The 16,563-nt window shown below is 38.4% G+C and overlaps 3 protein-coding genes and 1 long non-coding RNA gene across 10 annotated transcripts in view; 2 read left to right on the forward strand and 2 right to left on the reverse strand.

Moving 5' to 3' along the window:
* Window positions 1-3,678, reverse strand: part of LOC147907164 (neurobeachin-like) — a 139,137-nt gene extending 135,459 nt beyond the window's left edge. For 2 of the 7 annotated variants that reach the window (XM_087413913.1, XM_087413914.1), the window contains exon 1: window positions 3,232-3,678. In XM_087413913.1, the coding sequence (XP_087270039.1) occupies window positions 3,232-3,402 (171 nt within the window). In that variant the 5' untranslated portion in view covers window positions 3,403-3,678. The remainder of the gene's footprint in view (window positions 1-3,231) is intronic. The other 5 variants (XM_087413911.1, XM_087413915.1, XM_087413916.1 and 2 more) reach the window with 3 other exon arrangements.
* Window positions 3,679-5,005: 1,327 nt separating this feature from the next.
* Septin2 (septin 2) lies at window positions 5,006-8,033 on the forward strand. The gene is made up of 8 exons (XM_011056095.2): window positions 5,006-5,203; window positions 5,715-5,832; window positions 5,936-6,272; window positions 6,568-6,679; window positions 6,775-6,967; window positions 7,041-7,168; window positions 7,240-7,413; window positions 7,511-8,033. The coding sequence occupies exons 1-8, from the start codon at window positions 5,174-5,176 to the stop codon at window positions 7,682-7,684; spliced, it is 1,266 nt and encodes a 421-aa protein (XP_011054397.1). The 5' UTR covers window positions 5,006-5,173; the 3' UTR covers window positions 7,685-8,033.
* Window positions 8,034-8,364: 331 nt separating this feature from the next.
* On the reverse strand, window positions 8,365-12,087 carry LOC147907165 (uncharacterized). Its single transcript, XR_015547570.1, has 2 exons — window positions 11,637-12,087; window positions 8,365-9,281 (listed from the first exon to the last, which is right to left on the reverse strand). It is a non-coding gene; the product is annotated as an uncharacterized LOC147907165 (long non-coding RNA).
* Window positions 12,088-14,881: 2,794 nt separating this feature from the next.
* LOC147907166 (uncharacterized) lies at window positions 14,882-16,372 on the forward strand. Its single transcript, XM_087414070.1, has one exon. The coding sequence runs from the start codon at window positions 14,882-14,884 to the stop codon at window positions 16,370-16,372; it is 1,491 nt and encodes a 496-aa protein (XP_087270196.1).
* The last annotated feature ends 191 nt before the right edge of the window (window positions 16,373-16,563 follow it).

Below are 16,563 nucleotides of genomic sequence, written 5' to 3' on the forward strand. Positions count from 1 at the left end.
AATAGTATTTATGCGAAGCGAACAAATGGCGAACAATGTCGCGTGATAAATGTTCTCCAATGTCGTTCAGCTGTATGCGAAGATTCAGGATTTGTTAAAGATGTAATTAAAAAAGGGAGTCACTCCGACTTAGGGCGATTGCGCCCTTCAGGCACAACTTTTTCGAGACTCGGTAAAAATCGCACGAACTTTTTTTTGTGCTCGCCTTTGTACGCGGGTACAAACCTTCCTCCTTCAAAGAGGAAGGTGTTCCACTTCACGCGAACGATCCGCGTCCTTCCACGCGCTCAACTTGCTATATCGAACGGGGTTAAATATAAGTATAAAAGTTATATACGAGAGAGAGAACCTATAAGTTCGAAGAAACGCGTGCTCGAGTGATGAACGGCGAGGAGGTGTCGATGATAGCGGAGTGATTTTAAATACGTCTTGATGCTGCCGGTCGCTAATCGGCGCCACGTATGAGATATTTGTGGACAAGTGTTCTATGAAAAATATTCGCATTCATGCGTACCCCGATTTATCCACGCCAGAAGCCCATTATCGAGATATCTCGCGCAATAAACCGCGACGAGAAGGTAATTCAGGCGAAGAAAATCACGCCCGCGATCCTCGAGAGATATTCATCCAGCGATGATGTTTGATGTAAATACGAATGATTAGTAATCTACTAGTCCGATCTCGGATCTGATCTCGGGTTTGATCTCGACCCTCATCCTATATACTTTGTTAAGAAGTTAAATATTAATTAAAGCCTGATTTTTCATTTTCTGTAAATATCAAAGGAGCACTGCTAATCCAATCCCCTAAATTAAATAAGGTTTTGTTATTTTTAACTTATACATTATATGTGTCAAAATGTAATAAGTCAATCTATTTCTGTGGTTAGTTTCAAAGTCCATATTAACGTATACAAATAATAATAAGCTAAATTTCAGTTAAATTTAATACATTTTTTTTTAATTAAAATTTTAATTCCATGTTTTAGTTAAATTAACCACTTTATATTGTGTACAAGCAGAGGCGATAGAAATAATTAAAAATAAATTAAGTATAATTTGACATTAATTTAATAGAAAGTGTACTTAACTCACTTAAGTGTGATTAGACTTAACCTAATGATAATGTAAAAATAGTATTTTTCTAGCCTATAGTTAATATATATTACCAAATTGATGGTTTTATAGTAAGTAATTAAAGTTATCACTACAAAACCATCAATTGAGTGATTAACCACAGCTAAAAAAATAAAATTTTTACATTAAATTAAACGAGATTAAATCTAACCACAAGTTAATCAGAAAATAAAAAGCTAACCCCCAAGACCCGGTTTTTTATTTTCTAATTAACTTGTGATTAGACTTAACCTGATAACAATGTAAAAATTATATTTTTTCAGCCGTAATTAATCACTAAACTAACGGTTTTATAGTAACTTTTAAGTTACTATTAGTTTAATGATTGAAGTTATAGCTAGAAAAACATAATTTTTACATTATCATTAAGTTAAATTAGGTTAAGGCTAAACTACAAGTTAATCGGATAATGAAAAACCAACTCTAAGAGATCTCCTACTTTGATAGAAAGAATTGAGATTAAAACAATATTAAAACTGTGAGATAAAAAGAATAAGAATTTAAAGGCTTAAGAATACGATTAAGCGGAATTGATAAAAAGAGTAAAAGCGCAAGAAGAACAAATGTGTTATATAACTTAGAAAGACAGGTTAAAAAGCACCTTAACTCTCGCCACCTAGTGAAATACTGTAAAATAAATATAAGGTACTTTCCATTTAATGACACAAGTCAACACAGCCATTATTCTATCTTTCTTAGCATTTCATGAATAATAAAAACAGAATGACATTCGTGTTGACTCGTATCACCGAATGGAAAGCACCTATATTCGTCGTCAGCGCGAACTTGAATGCGTGGGACGATCAGCGATGATAAGAACCACACTCCGGCGACTACCGTAGTAAAATCCACGTAAGCACGATCGCGGCGGCGCAAATAAAGCATGCGATAATAATAAAAAAAAAAAAAATTGCTCCCCGGGGAATCCCGCGTTCTCAGCCATTTTTCTTCGACAACAGATGCACGTCATCGTACACGAAAGGAGTCGTGGGCGACGCAACGTAGGCCGAACGATCCGCAACTCATCCATCGTTCGCAAACGTTCGACGATTATACCTGCGTAATTACGGCCAACGCGGCACAGCCGTCAGATTCTGGCGTCTGTTTGTCCATTACGGCGATCGATGTTATCGCGCGCCGATTATCGTACGGCACATTTCGCGGCTAAATGCGCGACACGATCCGCGAGCTATGGCCTTCTGTCAAGATAGAATAGCATCTACTATTAAACAGTGTCTCGGTTTGACTTGAGCTCGTACTTTGTCATTGCCAATTTATTTCGTTATTTATTCCGATAGTGAATAATAAGTATAATATCATCAAGTATAACATAAGAGTCAGTCGTTGGTCATTGTGAAATATATTATTTAAAAGTAGAGACCCGCGAGAATAGCGAGATAGAGACCTCGCACAGATACAAACTTATGGCCTTCTCTGTCGAGGCGGAATAACACCTACAAACATCGAACAGAGAGAGCGTCTCGGTTTGACTTCAGCTGCTGTTTCGTCAGTTATTCCCAAGTTTATTTCGTAACGTTATTTATTCTGACAATAAATAATCATCAGTTTAATATAAAAGAGCCAGTCATTGTCGTTGTGAAATCTATTATTTAAGAATAGAGAGACTCGCGAGAAGTATATATTTCGCGCAAATACAAACTCTGAGTGGATTGCTCTGAGAAAAGGAGAAATAGACATCAGTTATTATTTAGCGCAAAGGTGAAGTTATGTTAATAAGTCCAGTTCCAAGGCTCACTCGTTGTCGCTAACGAGTCGGACGTTATCGAGTCAATTAGGAAAATCACCTGGAGAAAATGCGTATCGGAGCATATCGGTTGTCCGATAGAGAGATTCCGTCGAGGGTTTGACTTTTCGCGGAGAAGCGGATTCCGCGCGCGCGGACAGGCGGAGGTCCGGAAGTTATTGACAGTCGAGCTGTCATATCGAAAGCGTCGTCGACGGGAGCGGCGGGAATCGCGCGGCCCGGGGCGAAGCCACGGCGACGATGTCCGACGGCGACGGCGACGGCGCCGGGCGCGCTCCGCTCCACTCCGCTCCGTCGGCGACGGCGATGGCGCTTCTGACTCGCACTCACCAGGTGTAGCACGGTGTCGACGACCTCCCGATTGGACACCTGTCCCACCTCGATCAAGCCGATCAGCACGGCGAATTTGAGGCTGTCGTTCATCGCCATCGCCACCACCTCCTCGGGCCGCTTGATGTCACTAAACGGCGGGCTCTTGAGGTCCGCCATCGCGACGGACATTTAACGCGACCGCGTCCGAGCGTCCACACTCGCGAGGTTACCGGGAGGACTAGGATCGCTTTACACGAGGTTACGGATCCTATCAACGGGAGCGTTTCGCCGTCACATGATAATACAACACAAATTGATCTGCCATGTTAGAAAGTGGGCACTGTTGTGAGCACTGCCAGCCGCGCCGGCCCGAATGTTCCTAGGCGGCACCGACACACACACACCGACGGCGCGTGCGAGCTTACGCGAGCTACGCCGGCGCTGCGAAACGTCCGGCGGCGGCGGCGGCGGCTGCGGCGGCGGCGTCGCGACGGCGCGACTCTCAGCACTCGGACTCGCCGCGCGAACGACGACGCGTGGCGCATGTGTCGACGCGCCGCGGAATTTACGAGTTTATAAGCGTCCGTCAATGCTCGACACTGTTTACACGTAATGATCCTCGTTAACGTTAATTAACCTTGTCGTTCACTAACCTTTTCAGAGATATTGGCATACTTGTCTAGTCTTTTTTTTTTTAAGTTTTTTTTTTAGTCTTTTTTTTAGTCTATTTTTGACCTTTTAACAAAAATGTTTGATATTAAATCTTTTTTTTTTTTTAATTACTATGATTTATGCCCGAAAATTATTCTACCATGTAGATTAATTTTAATCTTGATTCAACTTATTATTTATTTTTTTTTATTTCTTAAAACTAGAAAAAGATGGAGTTAGTGGAATCGAGATTAAAATTAAACTGCATTGGTAGAAAAATACAGTACAGTTTAGCAATAAAAAATAAATTACAAAAATAAATCAATATGACAAACAAATATGTAATAAATAAAAAAGAAATAATATAATTTCCTATATTATTTTAATTTCGAAAGTCCATAACTAGTAATTCTTGTTAAAAAAAAATCTCATTATATGACAGATGTAATATATGTGCCTAAAATCGGTCTTAAAAACACAATCTTAAGTTTAACTGAAATGATAATATCATAATTTCAATTAAACGTCAATTTAATAATAATAAAGCTATAAAAAGCGTCTTTAAAGACTATAAACAATTTATTGTAAATAATATTTATGTCACTCACAATATTAAAGTAAACTCGAATATTAAAGTGCTTTCTAGCTTTAAAAGATTATCCCTGAAAAGATTAATTTAATACCATAATCCTTGTGAGCATTATAATTAATTAATTAAGACTATTAAGAGATTAAACTGGATTAAGTCGATCGTCAATAAATCGTTAATAATGAAATCGACTGCCGTTTGTACAATTTGAGATTTTTTTATTTTTCAAAAAGAATTTGGAATAATATTAAACAGCGCAATCAGCATAAATACGTACTTACATAAAAATAAAAAGTAAGACAGCCGCGCGGGAGAAATCAGCAGTCACGTTTTTGGAATAAGCCTCTTTCGAAAATTCAAGTTTCTCCTTTTCAATTTCACACTTCAATTTCAGCCAGATTCGTTGCTAATTAATCAAAGACTAATCTCGCATTGCTGCTCGTCGCCAATTAACGCGGCGAGAGATCGCAACGAAGGAATTCGCGACGCGCAAACCGAGCGACCAATTTACGGGTTCAACTTCAAGGCGTCCTTGATTGGTCATCAGACCAGTGCTACGCCCTACCGGCGGCATTTCGTATCAGCCGGTGGCGCACAGTGGCGCATGCATACTCCGATTTGAGGCTCACCGTGGATCACGGCTGATCGCGGCTTCCGTCTTTCGTCGCTGTCGAGTGTTCGTTCTCGTCTCGTGGCGTTCGCAGCGGAATCATAGGAAAAATGGCGACGGAGGATATTGACCGTGCTAAGGTAGATACAAGAATTTCCTCGCCCATGCATGCCGCTCCCCGACGCGTCAGACGCGGTTTCGTTGAACGACCGAGACTCGCATGTGTCTCGCGTCATCCTCCAATTCCATGTCTTGTTCTGTCGACATGCATTCTTGTTCGATGAATTTCCGCCCGGGCAATGTTTAAAACGCTTTGCTATCTCGCGAAATGATCAATATATCCCTGCTCGTTGGCCGCGAATACTTCCTCTTTCTTCTTTCTCTTCCTTTTTCTTGTGGAGCATTTTTTTTATATTGTTTGATATGTGTGCGAGTATAATTGAATATTTAAATCAAATCTATGAGTCATGTGTTATCATAGCCAAGGGTGTTGGCTGTCAAGCATTATAACTGTACATTGAATTGAACATTCCTCCATACATCTATTTCATCCATTTATGGATACAACTTCCTCTTTTCTTTCTATTGCTTCTTCTCTTTTTCTTTCTTTCTCTGTGAATTATAATACCAACATATAATTTCTGTGATTAGATCGAGTGTATGCTACGTACGCTGAAATTGTCTGGTCACGTTGGATTTGACAGTCTACCTACTCAGTTGGTGAATAAATCAGTGCAAAATGGATTTGTATTCAACATTCTCTGCATTGGTACGAAGTGTTAACCTCATTTTAATGAATTCTACTACATTAGGTGTTGAGTTAAATAGTTTGTAGCAAATATATATATACTAGTTTTGATTTATTTGGATAGGTGAAACTGGACTCGGAAAATCTACACTTATGGATTCTCTTTTTAACACAAGCTTTGAATCTAGTCCCAGTCCTCATAATTTACCATCCGTAAAACTTAAGGCACATACTTACGAATTGCAAGAGAGCAATGTTAGACTAAAACTGACGATCGTTGATACAGTTGGTTATGGTGATCAAATCAATAAAGAAGACAGCTTCAAAGCAGTCGTCGATTATATAGATTCGCAGTTTGAAGCTTATTTACAGGAAGAGTTAAAAATTAAACGTAATCTGGCAATCTATCATGACAGTCGCATCCATATTTGCCTATATTTTATATGTCCTACTGGCCATGGGTAAGTGTGTATGTTAAACTAATTACATACAGCCTTGACATAAGTATGAAGTACTTTCAAACATTATTGTGAACGTTCTATATCTAAATATTCTAAATGGAAAAAAAATAAAAGACCATTTTATTGAAAGTATTATTTTTATAACAATATTAATATTTTATCAGTTTTCCTTTGGCTTATCATTATCAATTCTCTTGAAAGAATAAATTGAGAATACTTCATGCATATGGCCGAGACTGTATTAGTGAATTATATGAAAATTGCTTTAATTTTACATATATTCTTATACTTTCAGCTTGAAATCTATTGATCTAGTATGCATGAAAAAGCTGGATACCAAAGTTAACATCATTCCAATTATTGCTAAAGCAGATACAATATCAAAGACTGAGTTACAGAAATTTAAGGTATGCGACAATTCCTCTGAAATTATTTTTGTTTACATATTTGTTATCTTGTTTACATATGTGTTATCTTATTTATTATAATATTTGAATTTCAGAGTAAAATAATATCCGAGTTACAAAACAATGGAATACATATTTATCAGTTTCCGATCGATGATGAAAACGTAGCAGATATAAATACAACCATGAACACTCATGTACCTTTTGCTGTCGTCGGCAGTACCGATTTCGTTCGCGTCGGCAATAAAATGATGCGTTCTCGTCAATATCCATGGGGTACAGTTCAAGGTAAGGCTTATGAATTTTATTTGTTACATTTATATTTGAAGAAATGAGCTGAAACATTAATTACCTTTTATAGTCGAAAATGAATCTCACTGTGACTTTGTAAAACTACGTGAGATGCTAATAGGTACTAATATGGAAGATATGCGCGAAAAAACGCATTGTCGCCATTATGAACTCTACCGGAAAAAGAGATTAGAACAGGTATATTTCATTGTTTTTATCAGAAAAAACAAAAAGTTATCTTTTTTTTAAAACTTATCGTGGACTTTCAGATGGGTTTTAGTGACGTTGATAGCGATAACAAACCTGTTAGTTTTCAACAAACGTGCGAAGCGAAGAGATCCATTCATTTGCAAGAATTGCAACAAAAAGAGGACGAGATGCGCCAAATGTTTGTCGCCCGAGTGAAAGAAAAAGAAGCCGAATTGAAAGAAGCAGAAAAAGAGGTAATCTTGTTTTAAGTATATAAGCTCCAACTTTACTGTGTTTATTATTATAGGTATTGATTAGTATTAATGTTTATTGATTTTTTTATACATGTAGCTACATAGTAAATTCGACAAGCTAAAGAAAGATCATACTGAGGAAAAAAAGAAATTAGAGGACAGTCGTAAGAAACTTGAGGACGATATATTAGAATTCAATAGACGAAAAGCGCAGTTTGCGCAGCAACCCCAACATCATACGCTGACATTAGGCAAAAGCAAAAAAAAGTAAAACATATTTCATCATAACGACATCTTTTTATACCATTTGAATATGACCATGCATTTTAATTGCATTATCCAATAGTATTATAGTATTATTCTTTAATTATGTATACCTGATTATATTATTTTATTTTATTATAAAACATTTTTATATATATATAAATATTCCGTATATATATTAAATATATACCAAAAATTTTTTTTAGAAATATACTCTAAGTCGCATATGTTTCGTATTATCTAGAAATAATACTCTAACAAAGACTAATGTTCAATCAAGCATATATTTTTAAATTAATTTGTAATGAATTTGATTTTATACGAAATATATGTTTAGTATACAAATTAAAATATAATATCCCTTTCCTATAATTATCAATTAAAAATAATTTTACAGTAGCAATGTCGAAATAAGACCTTAACAAAAGTCGAAATAAGAACAAAAAGTATGGATAACTGGCGAAGAAAACAACATACTCTTAATATCTAACGAATACTTTTATATTGCGTATAATATTAAGCGAAACTATTTTCATTTTTTGGAATCGTAATATTTGGGAAACTAAATTTTTTGTATTGCGATTCCAAAAATCATAGGAATTATAGTAGTTGAATGAATAATAATCGCATTTGCAGGATCTAAAAAATATGTAGTGATGTGCTAGTCACAAAATGTTTGAAAATATCTTACTGTCAGATATTTTATTGTTCAACAAAATATAACAACCGACATCATAGTTTTGAACTTAGTTGAATAGATTAAGATAAATGTTGCGTACGATATATCCCGCATATTAGACAAAATTGCGAAAGCCTAGTGCAGTTATTATGAACAAAGACTAAACATACATATACAATGCTATCATAATATTTTATTAATAGCCGAATCATTACGACAAAACAATATATAGACAATAATTTGTTTTAAAATATGTTTATCAATATTATACTGCTTCAGTATTCTACTATAAATAATAACCCAAATAAATTTGTAACAGTTTAATATCATCAAAACATAGTTTCTTCTGTTTTACTCATCGCATGTTAGCGCAATATCAATAACGTAATCTATAATAAAAAGGCGCTTGACAAGTTATATATAAATAACTTATTAGATATATGGATCATACAGTTTATACGCAAAATCCATGGTATAAAGCAGGTACGATTAACTTAAATCACTTATCTGTTGATATGTCAGAGCAACGTATTATTTACAATACAATTACATAATATGGCGAAAATTATTTTAATTAAGCAGGGCAGTTTTAAATTAAAAAATAACTCTCTTCGCAAAGTAATCGTATCTGCAGTAACATAAGGCCCTGTATCCAGTAATAGCTCGCTAAACTTAAGCTTATTGCAGTGCAAATCGCAATTTAACACTGATTCTATTTCGCAAAGGATGATGGAACGCCGTGAACGGATTATTTTCATAAAAGACATCGATTTCATCGTGAAGACACAACCACGGTCTTCCGACGTAACTGACATGCACGATAAACGGATCACGGATGACGGTTTAATTAACTTCAACGAGCCGACATTACTCGTCGCGTGTTTCTTTGCTTTGGTATTCCTTTGCACACTGTGCTCTTGCACTTCTGTAAGCGGAATAATTGTATGGTTTAATTATCTCAGCAATATGCCGACCATATTATCTCCCTTAACTTACCGTAGATATTTATATAAAAGTACAAAACATATGTGTGTAGATGTGTACATCGTGGCAATTATCATGAAGCATTTTACATATTAGGCGATACAAGTATTGTATTAGATATTAATCGAATGCTAATAATGTGTATATCTATGAATTTAAGGGTCGGCTGAAATGAAAAAAAATCACAAGACCTCACAACTGAAATAAAATTATAAAAAATTGCTAACATATATTTTAAGAAGTACTCTCGTTAGATATAAACATATCATTCTTCAATAATATATGATTACGTAAATATTGGTAATAGAACTTATACGCAAAGAAAAATTCAATTATCGAATCCGCTTGGCAAATTGTACGTTATAAGTGATTCCTGCAATTCGGATATGTGAGAAAATTATACACATAAAATTAAGCCGACCCTGTTGATTATTATAATATATAAGTGCCTGATCACGTGCTCGCCGTAAAATGGCAGTGCACTGTAAGAATATATTGATTTATAGGATATATAGCAATGACCAAAACGCAGTTGAGAGTTGAATATTAAAAACTACGTTACAACATCAATAATAAAATGTAATGGTATCATCTAGTTCGACTATGAAATTTTTATTAAAGCCGCTGTGATTGTTACGTCAAAGGAAAACGGTGTATGTTAGCATTGCAAAAGAAACTTCCTTAAAAGAAAAAAGAAAGATTAATTGATCTTTTCTAAGGCATGACACGGACGATTCTCTACCTGAGACTTTAATTGCACTTTTATTCTTTTTATTGCACGTAGCTCATGAAGCGCAGTACGCTTGAGCTTAAGTGGATATTTATTCAAAAGTTCTTATTATTATTTGTATTATTAATATAATGATTATGGTATTAGTATGGTGATTACACGATTTCGAAAATAAAGTTTGGTCATTGCGGTCTCTAATGCTACCATTATACCGAGTGCAGCGCACTTGCTGGTCGAAGAACTTCCAGGTAGATGCTACAAAAGTTAGTGTCTTGAAGATTCGAGATAAAAGCACATAGTTGATTGATTCCTGATGCGATAATGCATAAAAATTCAAATAGTCAAAGTCTTCTGAATCGCAGACGTCGATTCTTAAACCGTAATCACACTACAGATTATCGGTTATATTTACCGTATGGTTTAACAGTTCTATTTTAGCGCGTACGGACTAGCTGTATCGTGATTGGCTAAAATAGAACCATCAACCAGGAATCGTAACAGACCATAGTGTGATTACAGCTTTAGATGCAGAACTCTGACTATTCGTTCCCCTTAAACGCTAATCTACGATGTGCTATTTGCTTCCTGTTTCTTGTTTTTACCTTTTATCTTCTTCCTTCTTCGCCACTTTTATCGACAATCGTGTTTCTTGTCACGTGTTTCTTACCACTTACGAAGTTTGTCAACTTTTATCTCGGGCGACAGAAAAGAAAAAGGGAAAAAGGTAAAAAGTGATAAAAAAAACTCTTAAAAAACAGGAAGTAAAGATCTGTAGATTATAGTCTTAAAAATCGCGACGTGTGCGTCTGCGAGGATGCTCTTTGACACTTGCATGCTCCTCAACCACCTGACATACGGACTTAGTAAAAATAGCGATCCCTGTGCTTCTCTATACCGTGATCAACATATTACGTGGTTACACGTAACAAGTTGTACGCGCAATTCGGGATATACGAATAGGTACGAAGTGGTTAAGAGGTATCTTTGCGAACCGGCGTATAGGCGGTGCGTGTACCGGCGATTTCTCGCCGTAGAGAGAACTCGTAAATAGCGTTATGAATATCGGGAATGTGCATAAGTGATTGCAAGGCGTTTAAAGGCGGCTCCTGCGATGCCTCTCTCTTCCCTCAAAGTCGCCAACTCATCGAACGTAGTTGGAAAAGAAGGAATGTATCGTGCGTGAAAAATCGTGCGATGGATGCGTATTGCCGTCCTTACGACAACCTGAACCGCCACGCGTCGTTTCACCGCGTCGCTTGATGCGTAACAGACCGACGGGACGTCCTATCGACGTGCCCGGTGGGATGTGATAGCGGTACCGCTAGTGTACCGGGACTACCGGGATATATTTTAATTCGCACGTGCGCCAAGCGTGCGTGCAGCTTTACGCCACGTGGGGCCTGAGGGGCCCCATGATTAGGCACTACGTGCTTCTCAGGCTAGTGACCGACGTGAGAGGCTCGCCTCCGACGGCGGACTGCGATACTTGGCGCGAATGTGCAAGAAGCTATCGTGCTTGGTACCGCGAGCGGGTGGCGGCGTACCCTCACGGTTGAGGACCCTCACCTGACAGGGATCGTGCCTCGCCAGAAAATGCTCCAGAGTGTCCCACCCGCCGCCAACTCTCACCATCATGTGTCTTCCCTTGAGAAGCTGCGAACACGTCAGCAGCGTGATCATTAGTGGCTGGCATGGTCACCGCGATGATAACAGAAATAATAAAGAAAAAGGAAGAGATCTCAAGCTTCGAGGAAAGGAGCTTTTGAATCATATGGGACATGGCTTTGAGGAACAATTCAAAATATTGTATGAAAACAACTCGTCTTCACACAGACAAAATAATTTTGTTAAACTATCAAAATAATGTAGGATGCTCAAACGTATTGAACAATGCTGCAAAAAGTTGACATTCTAGCAACAAGCTTGAGTGTTCTGTATGATTATTTTAACGATTTTAGCAAAACAATTCTTCCCATGTAGAATTTTAATATTTAACATATTTAACATATGTTGACAAAGATGTAACATTATTATGTCAAATGGGACGTGTTTCATTATAATATATATATATATATAGATATATATATCTCTATAAATAAAAGAATACGACATTGCACATAAGAAGTAACTCTTTTTACTCTGTCTAATAAAAAGAGATAGATACTTATACATTACTAATATGTCGACTATATATCTAATATAGAAAATTGTATGTACATTATATTATGATAATTCTAACATTGTTGTAACATATAACAAAACATTATTAGTGAATATAAATTATAATTATATTTTATATGTATTATAATGTACATATACACAATAATGTACCCAAAATGTAATTTTAATATTGCATATATCATTAATTCATTAACATGTCTTCACTAATATGTCAATAATAGTATAATATTTTTTGTGTTATTGTGTATATACACATATATTAGGTATTGGAATTAATTCGTAGCGTTTTACAAGTGATGGGAAGTACTTTCATTAATGTATTTTTTAATGCTCATGTGAAATAAATAACATTCTTTCATTTAAAAACGCTACGAATTAATTCCAACACCTAATATTATAATACATATAAAATGTAATTGTAATTCCTATTCATGAATGTCTTTTTATATGTAACATTAGAATTACATTTTATATATCATTATACACATTATAATATAAAATTTTAATATTGCATAAAAATGAACATAGAGAATATCTGCATGAATATCCATATATATATATATATATATATATATATATATATATATATATTATACATATATATATATATATATATTATGATATTCATTTATGATAATATATTATCGTAACCTAAAATGGCATTGGATGTAAGAAAAAAGTGCTATTACAGCTTCGTATCGATATATCTATTAATTAAAAATCTGTATTTTATGTATATTACAGACTTTTAGTACTGGTGATATATATTAGAACACGGCCTACATTGCATGTGTATATAATACAACTAAATATGTATATAATGCAACTAAATTTCTAAGGTCCGATTCTACAAATATAAGATTAACTTCAATTATGTTTATTTTTTTTTCAATTCTAAAATTGGAAAATTTTCCAAAATAAATCTTACATTGTGGAACCGACCCTAATACACGTCCCTGTTAAGATGATGATGTAGGAAACGGAATAAAAATATCGATAATTAATCGATCGAATTTCCTGCATGATCATATTAACTTCAGAGGGCGTAAGCAGCTTATACATTGGAAATGAAAACCTGTAATATCGACTTTGATCAACTTCGACCTTCGCTCCAGCATCCCCTTAATCGTTGAAAGGTAACGGGTGTATTCTTTAATCCGAAAGACATTCGGTCAAATTTATAATGATCGAAAGGAGTTGTAAATGCAGTTTTATGACTGTTAGCAGGATCCATCTTTATTTTATAAAATCTGGATGCTAAGTCGCATACTAAGAAATATTGTGCTCCGCCTAATTGATCCAAAATGTCGATAATGTTAGGTGGGTATGCGTCTCCAATAGTTTTTTCGTTTAAGGCTTGAAAATCTAATATCATTCTCTATCGTATCGATAGATATATATCATATATTTTCTGGTCCTTCGAGTCGGATACTCGCCGGCATCCGCAGTGTCGAGTGCATCGCATTCAGTATGCTAGTGCTGAAAAGAAAAAGTGAGTGATGGGTAAGAAACTGCAGAATTTGCTGACGAGGCAAAACAACCTTCGCAAGCGCATGGCTCAGTCAGTATCAGATCTGGAAGGGCTCGGCGCAGCGAACATTACGCTGGCAGCCGCCGAGACATGCATCGGTCTTCTGGATGGATGTTGGGCGAAATTTGAGGCTCAGCATGAGCTCATCATAGAGCATCTTGAAGATGCATTCGAGGAGAGCGAATACAACTCAACCGGAGTCGATGACTCAGCGAGAGTGACGTACATCACGCAACGAAGTCTCCTTCTCGACTATGTTCGGAAACTCAAGGCGAAGGAACCGAGCTTAGCTTCCAAAACAGAAGGTAATGAGTCTTCCGGAAAATCGTCGTTGCCTCGCCTCAAGATTAATTCTTTCTCTGGCGCATACGAAGACTGGCCTACATTCCGAGACCTCTTCCAATCTATTGTGGGAGACAATTCATCAATCTCAGCAATCGAGAAATTTCATTACCTGAAAACTTGTCTGGAGGGTCCTGCTGAGGAACTGATTCGACCGTTAGTAGTGACCGGAGACAACTATCCACGCGCATGGGAGCTGCTGAGCGCGCAGTACGAAAATAAGAGAGAGTTATCACGCTCCAATTTCTCCAAGTTTACCGCCGTGGCTAAGATGAAGAACGAAACTGAGGAGGAGCTCGCATCTTCAACGCCGTGACCAGGGTAGTCAACGGCCAGGAGAGCATTGACAGGCCTATCGGCTCTCATGGCTTCGATCTACTAAATCATCTTGTCGTCGAGCTCTTCGATCCAAGAACTCGCCTGGAGTGGGAATCACTCTCAAGCCTCGAGCGACATGCCCACTCATAAAGAGCTGATGAACTTCATAAACCAAAGGGCGCGTACTCTCAAAGCCGCCAAACCAAAATCGCTCAAGGTCTCCGACAATCCGTCGCGATCTGCCAAATCGCGTCAAGAAACACACCGAATCTTCTCAATGCAAGGGTCCTATGCAAGGATAAGCACCACGTGATGGTGTGTGAAGAATTCAAGAAAAAATCCGGTCGACCGCAAGGCCGTCGCCGAAACTCACAAGCTGTGCTTCAACTGCCTCGGCTCTCATACATTCGCGAAGTGCCAGTCGACGAGGACGTATGCCATGTGCAAGTCTCGTCACCACTTAATGTTACACGACGCGTACGCTTCACCGAAACCTCAAGAGGGCAGCTCACTGTCGGCAGTGCGCCGCGACAACGACCACCAGGCTATTTTGCTCGCAACTGCGCGAGTTTCCATTGCTGATCGTCACGGCAATCGGCATACCGCACGCGTGCTCATCGACCAAGGATCGGAAATTTCTCTGATTTCCGAGGCTCTGGTCCAGCGCCTACGCCTGCCACGCTCTCGATCCGCAATCGAAGTCATCGGCATCAGCGGCAAAAGCTCCGGGCCCAGCAGGGGAAGGGTGACGCTCAAGGTGACCTCCTTAACAACAGGGACCGACTTCACCGTCGGAGCCTTTATTCTGCCACGTCTTTCGCTTTACCAAGGCTATCACGCAAGGATCAGAATGGAGTGGCCACACTTAAAGGGGCTCCAATTGACTGATCCGGGCTACGCAGCAAACGACTCTATTGAGCTACTTTTTGGAGCGGAAGTATGCTCACTCATTCTCCAGGATGGCCTTCGCAAAGGAGACCCCCAAGCGCCTATCGCTCAAAAGACACTGCTCGGCTGGATCTTATCGGGAGGTTGCGACCAAGTAACCAACTCAGCACAGCGCCACTCGCTTCAGTGCACCGCAGATCATGAGCTAGCCGACCTTGTGCACCGCTTCTGGGAGCAGGAACGAGAGGTGCCCGTTCCCGTCGCACTCACGCCAAAAGAGCAGCAATGCGAAGACATTTTCGCGCTGCAGCATCAATGCACTGCCGAAGGACGATACATAGTGCGACTACCTTTCGCATCTCCGCCGACGACGCTGATTGATACGCGAAGATCTGCCGAACGACTCTTAATCGCCATGGAGCGACGCTGTGAGAGAGACGTACAATTCGGCGATCTCTACCGCGCCTTCCTGAAGGAATACGAGGACCAAGGTCACATGGAATTGGCGCAAGAACCTCCAAATTCTGACGAAGATCGGTGCTACCTTCCACATCACGGCGTCCTTCGAGAATCCAGCACCACTACGAAGCTCAGGGTCGTCTTCAACGGATCGCAGCGTACAAGGTCCGGTGAGTCACTCAATACTCATCTGCTAGTTGGGGCGAACCTGCTGCCACCCCTCGCGAACGTACTTCTGCGGTGGCGGTGGCATCGGTACGCGCTAGTGGCCGACATCGAAAAGATGTATCGGCAGATTCTTGTTCATCCCGCCGATCAAAGGCATCAATGCATCCTTTGGCGCCACAGCGTTGATGAGCCTATACGCGAATTCACTTTGAAACCCGTCATTTACGGTCTCGCTTGCGCGCCATTTCTCGCCATTCGCACTCTGCGTCAACTCGCCGATGACGACGGATCGCGTTTCCCTCGAGGCGCAGATGCGTTACGACACGACTGCTACGTCGACGATGTCGTAACCGGAGCGCATAAAAAAGACGACGCTATCGCTCTCCAAGTCGAGCTCCGCAACCTCTGCATATAGATATATATCTATCGAAACGTTTAATGTTTTAATTAATGTAATAATAATTAAATATCACAAACTATAACTTGTGCTGTGGTTTTTTATGCTCTTATTTTTTATATGTCATTCTCTATCGTTTGTGTCTTCTTTTTTGGGAATTATCCATATAGGCATATTATACGGTGACTGAGGTTTTACGATGTCTCCTT

The sequence above is a fragment of the Acromyrmex echinatior genome, chromosome 15, assembly GCF_024713525.1.
Source record: "Acromyrmex echinatior isolate Ae372 chromosome 15, ASM2471352v2, whole genome shotgun sequence".
NCBI classification, from domain to species: domain Eukaryota; kingdom Metazoa; phylum Arthropoda; class Insecta; order Hymenoptera; family Formicidae; genus Acromyrmex; species Acromyrmex echinatior.

Excerpts from the sequence above, each read along its gene's own strand:
- Septin2 (XM_011056095.2), top strand. The coding sequence starts at position 5,174 with ATGGCGACGGAGGATATTGACCGTGCTAAG. Across the intron at positions 5,833-5,935 it reads ATTCAACATTCTCTGCATTG|GTGAAACTGGACTCGGAAAA; the intron begins GTACGAAGTGTT and ends TTATTTGGATAG. Across the intron at positions 6,680-6,774 it reads CTGAGTTACAGAAATTTAAG|AGTAAAATAATATCCGAGTT; the intron begins GTATGCGACAAT and ends TTTGAATTTCAG.
- LOC147907166 (XM_087414070.1), top strand. The coding sequence starts at position 14,882 with ATGTGCAAGTCTCGTCACCACTTAATGTTACACGACGCGTACGCTTCA.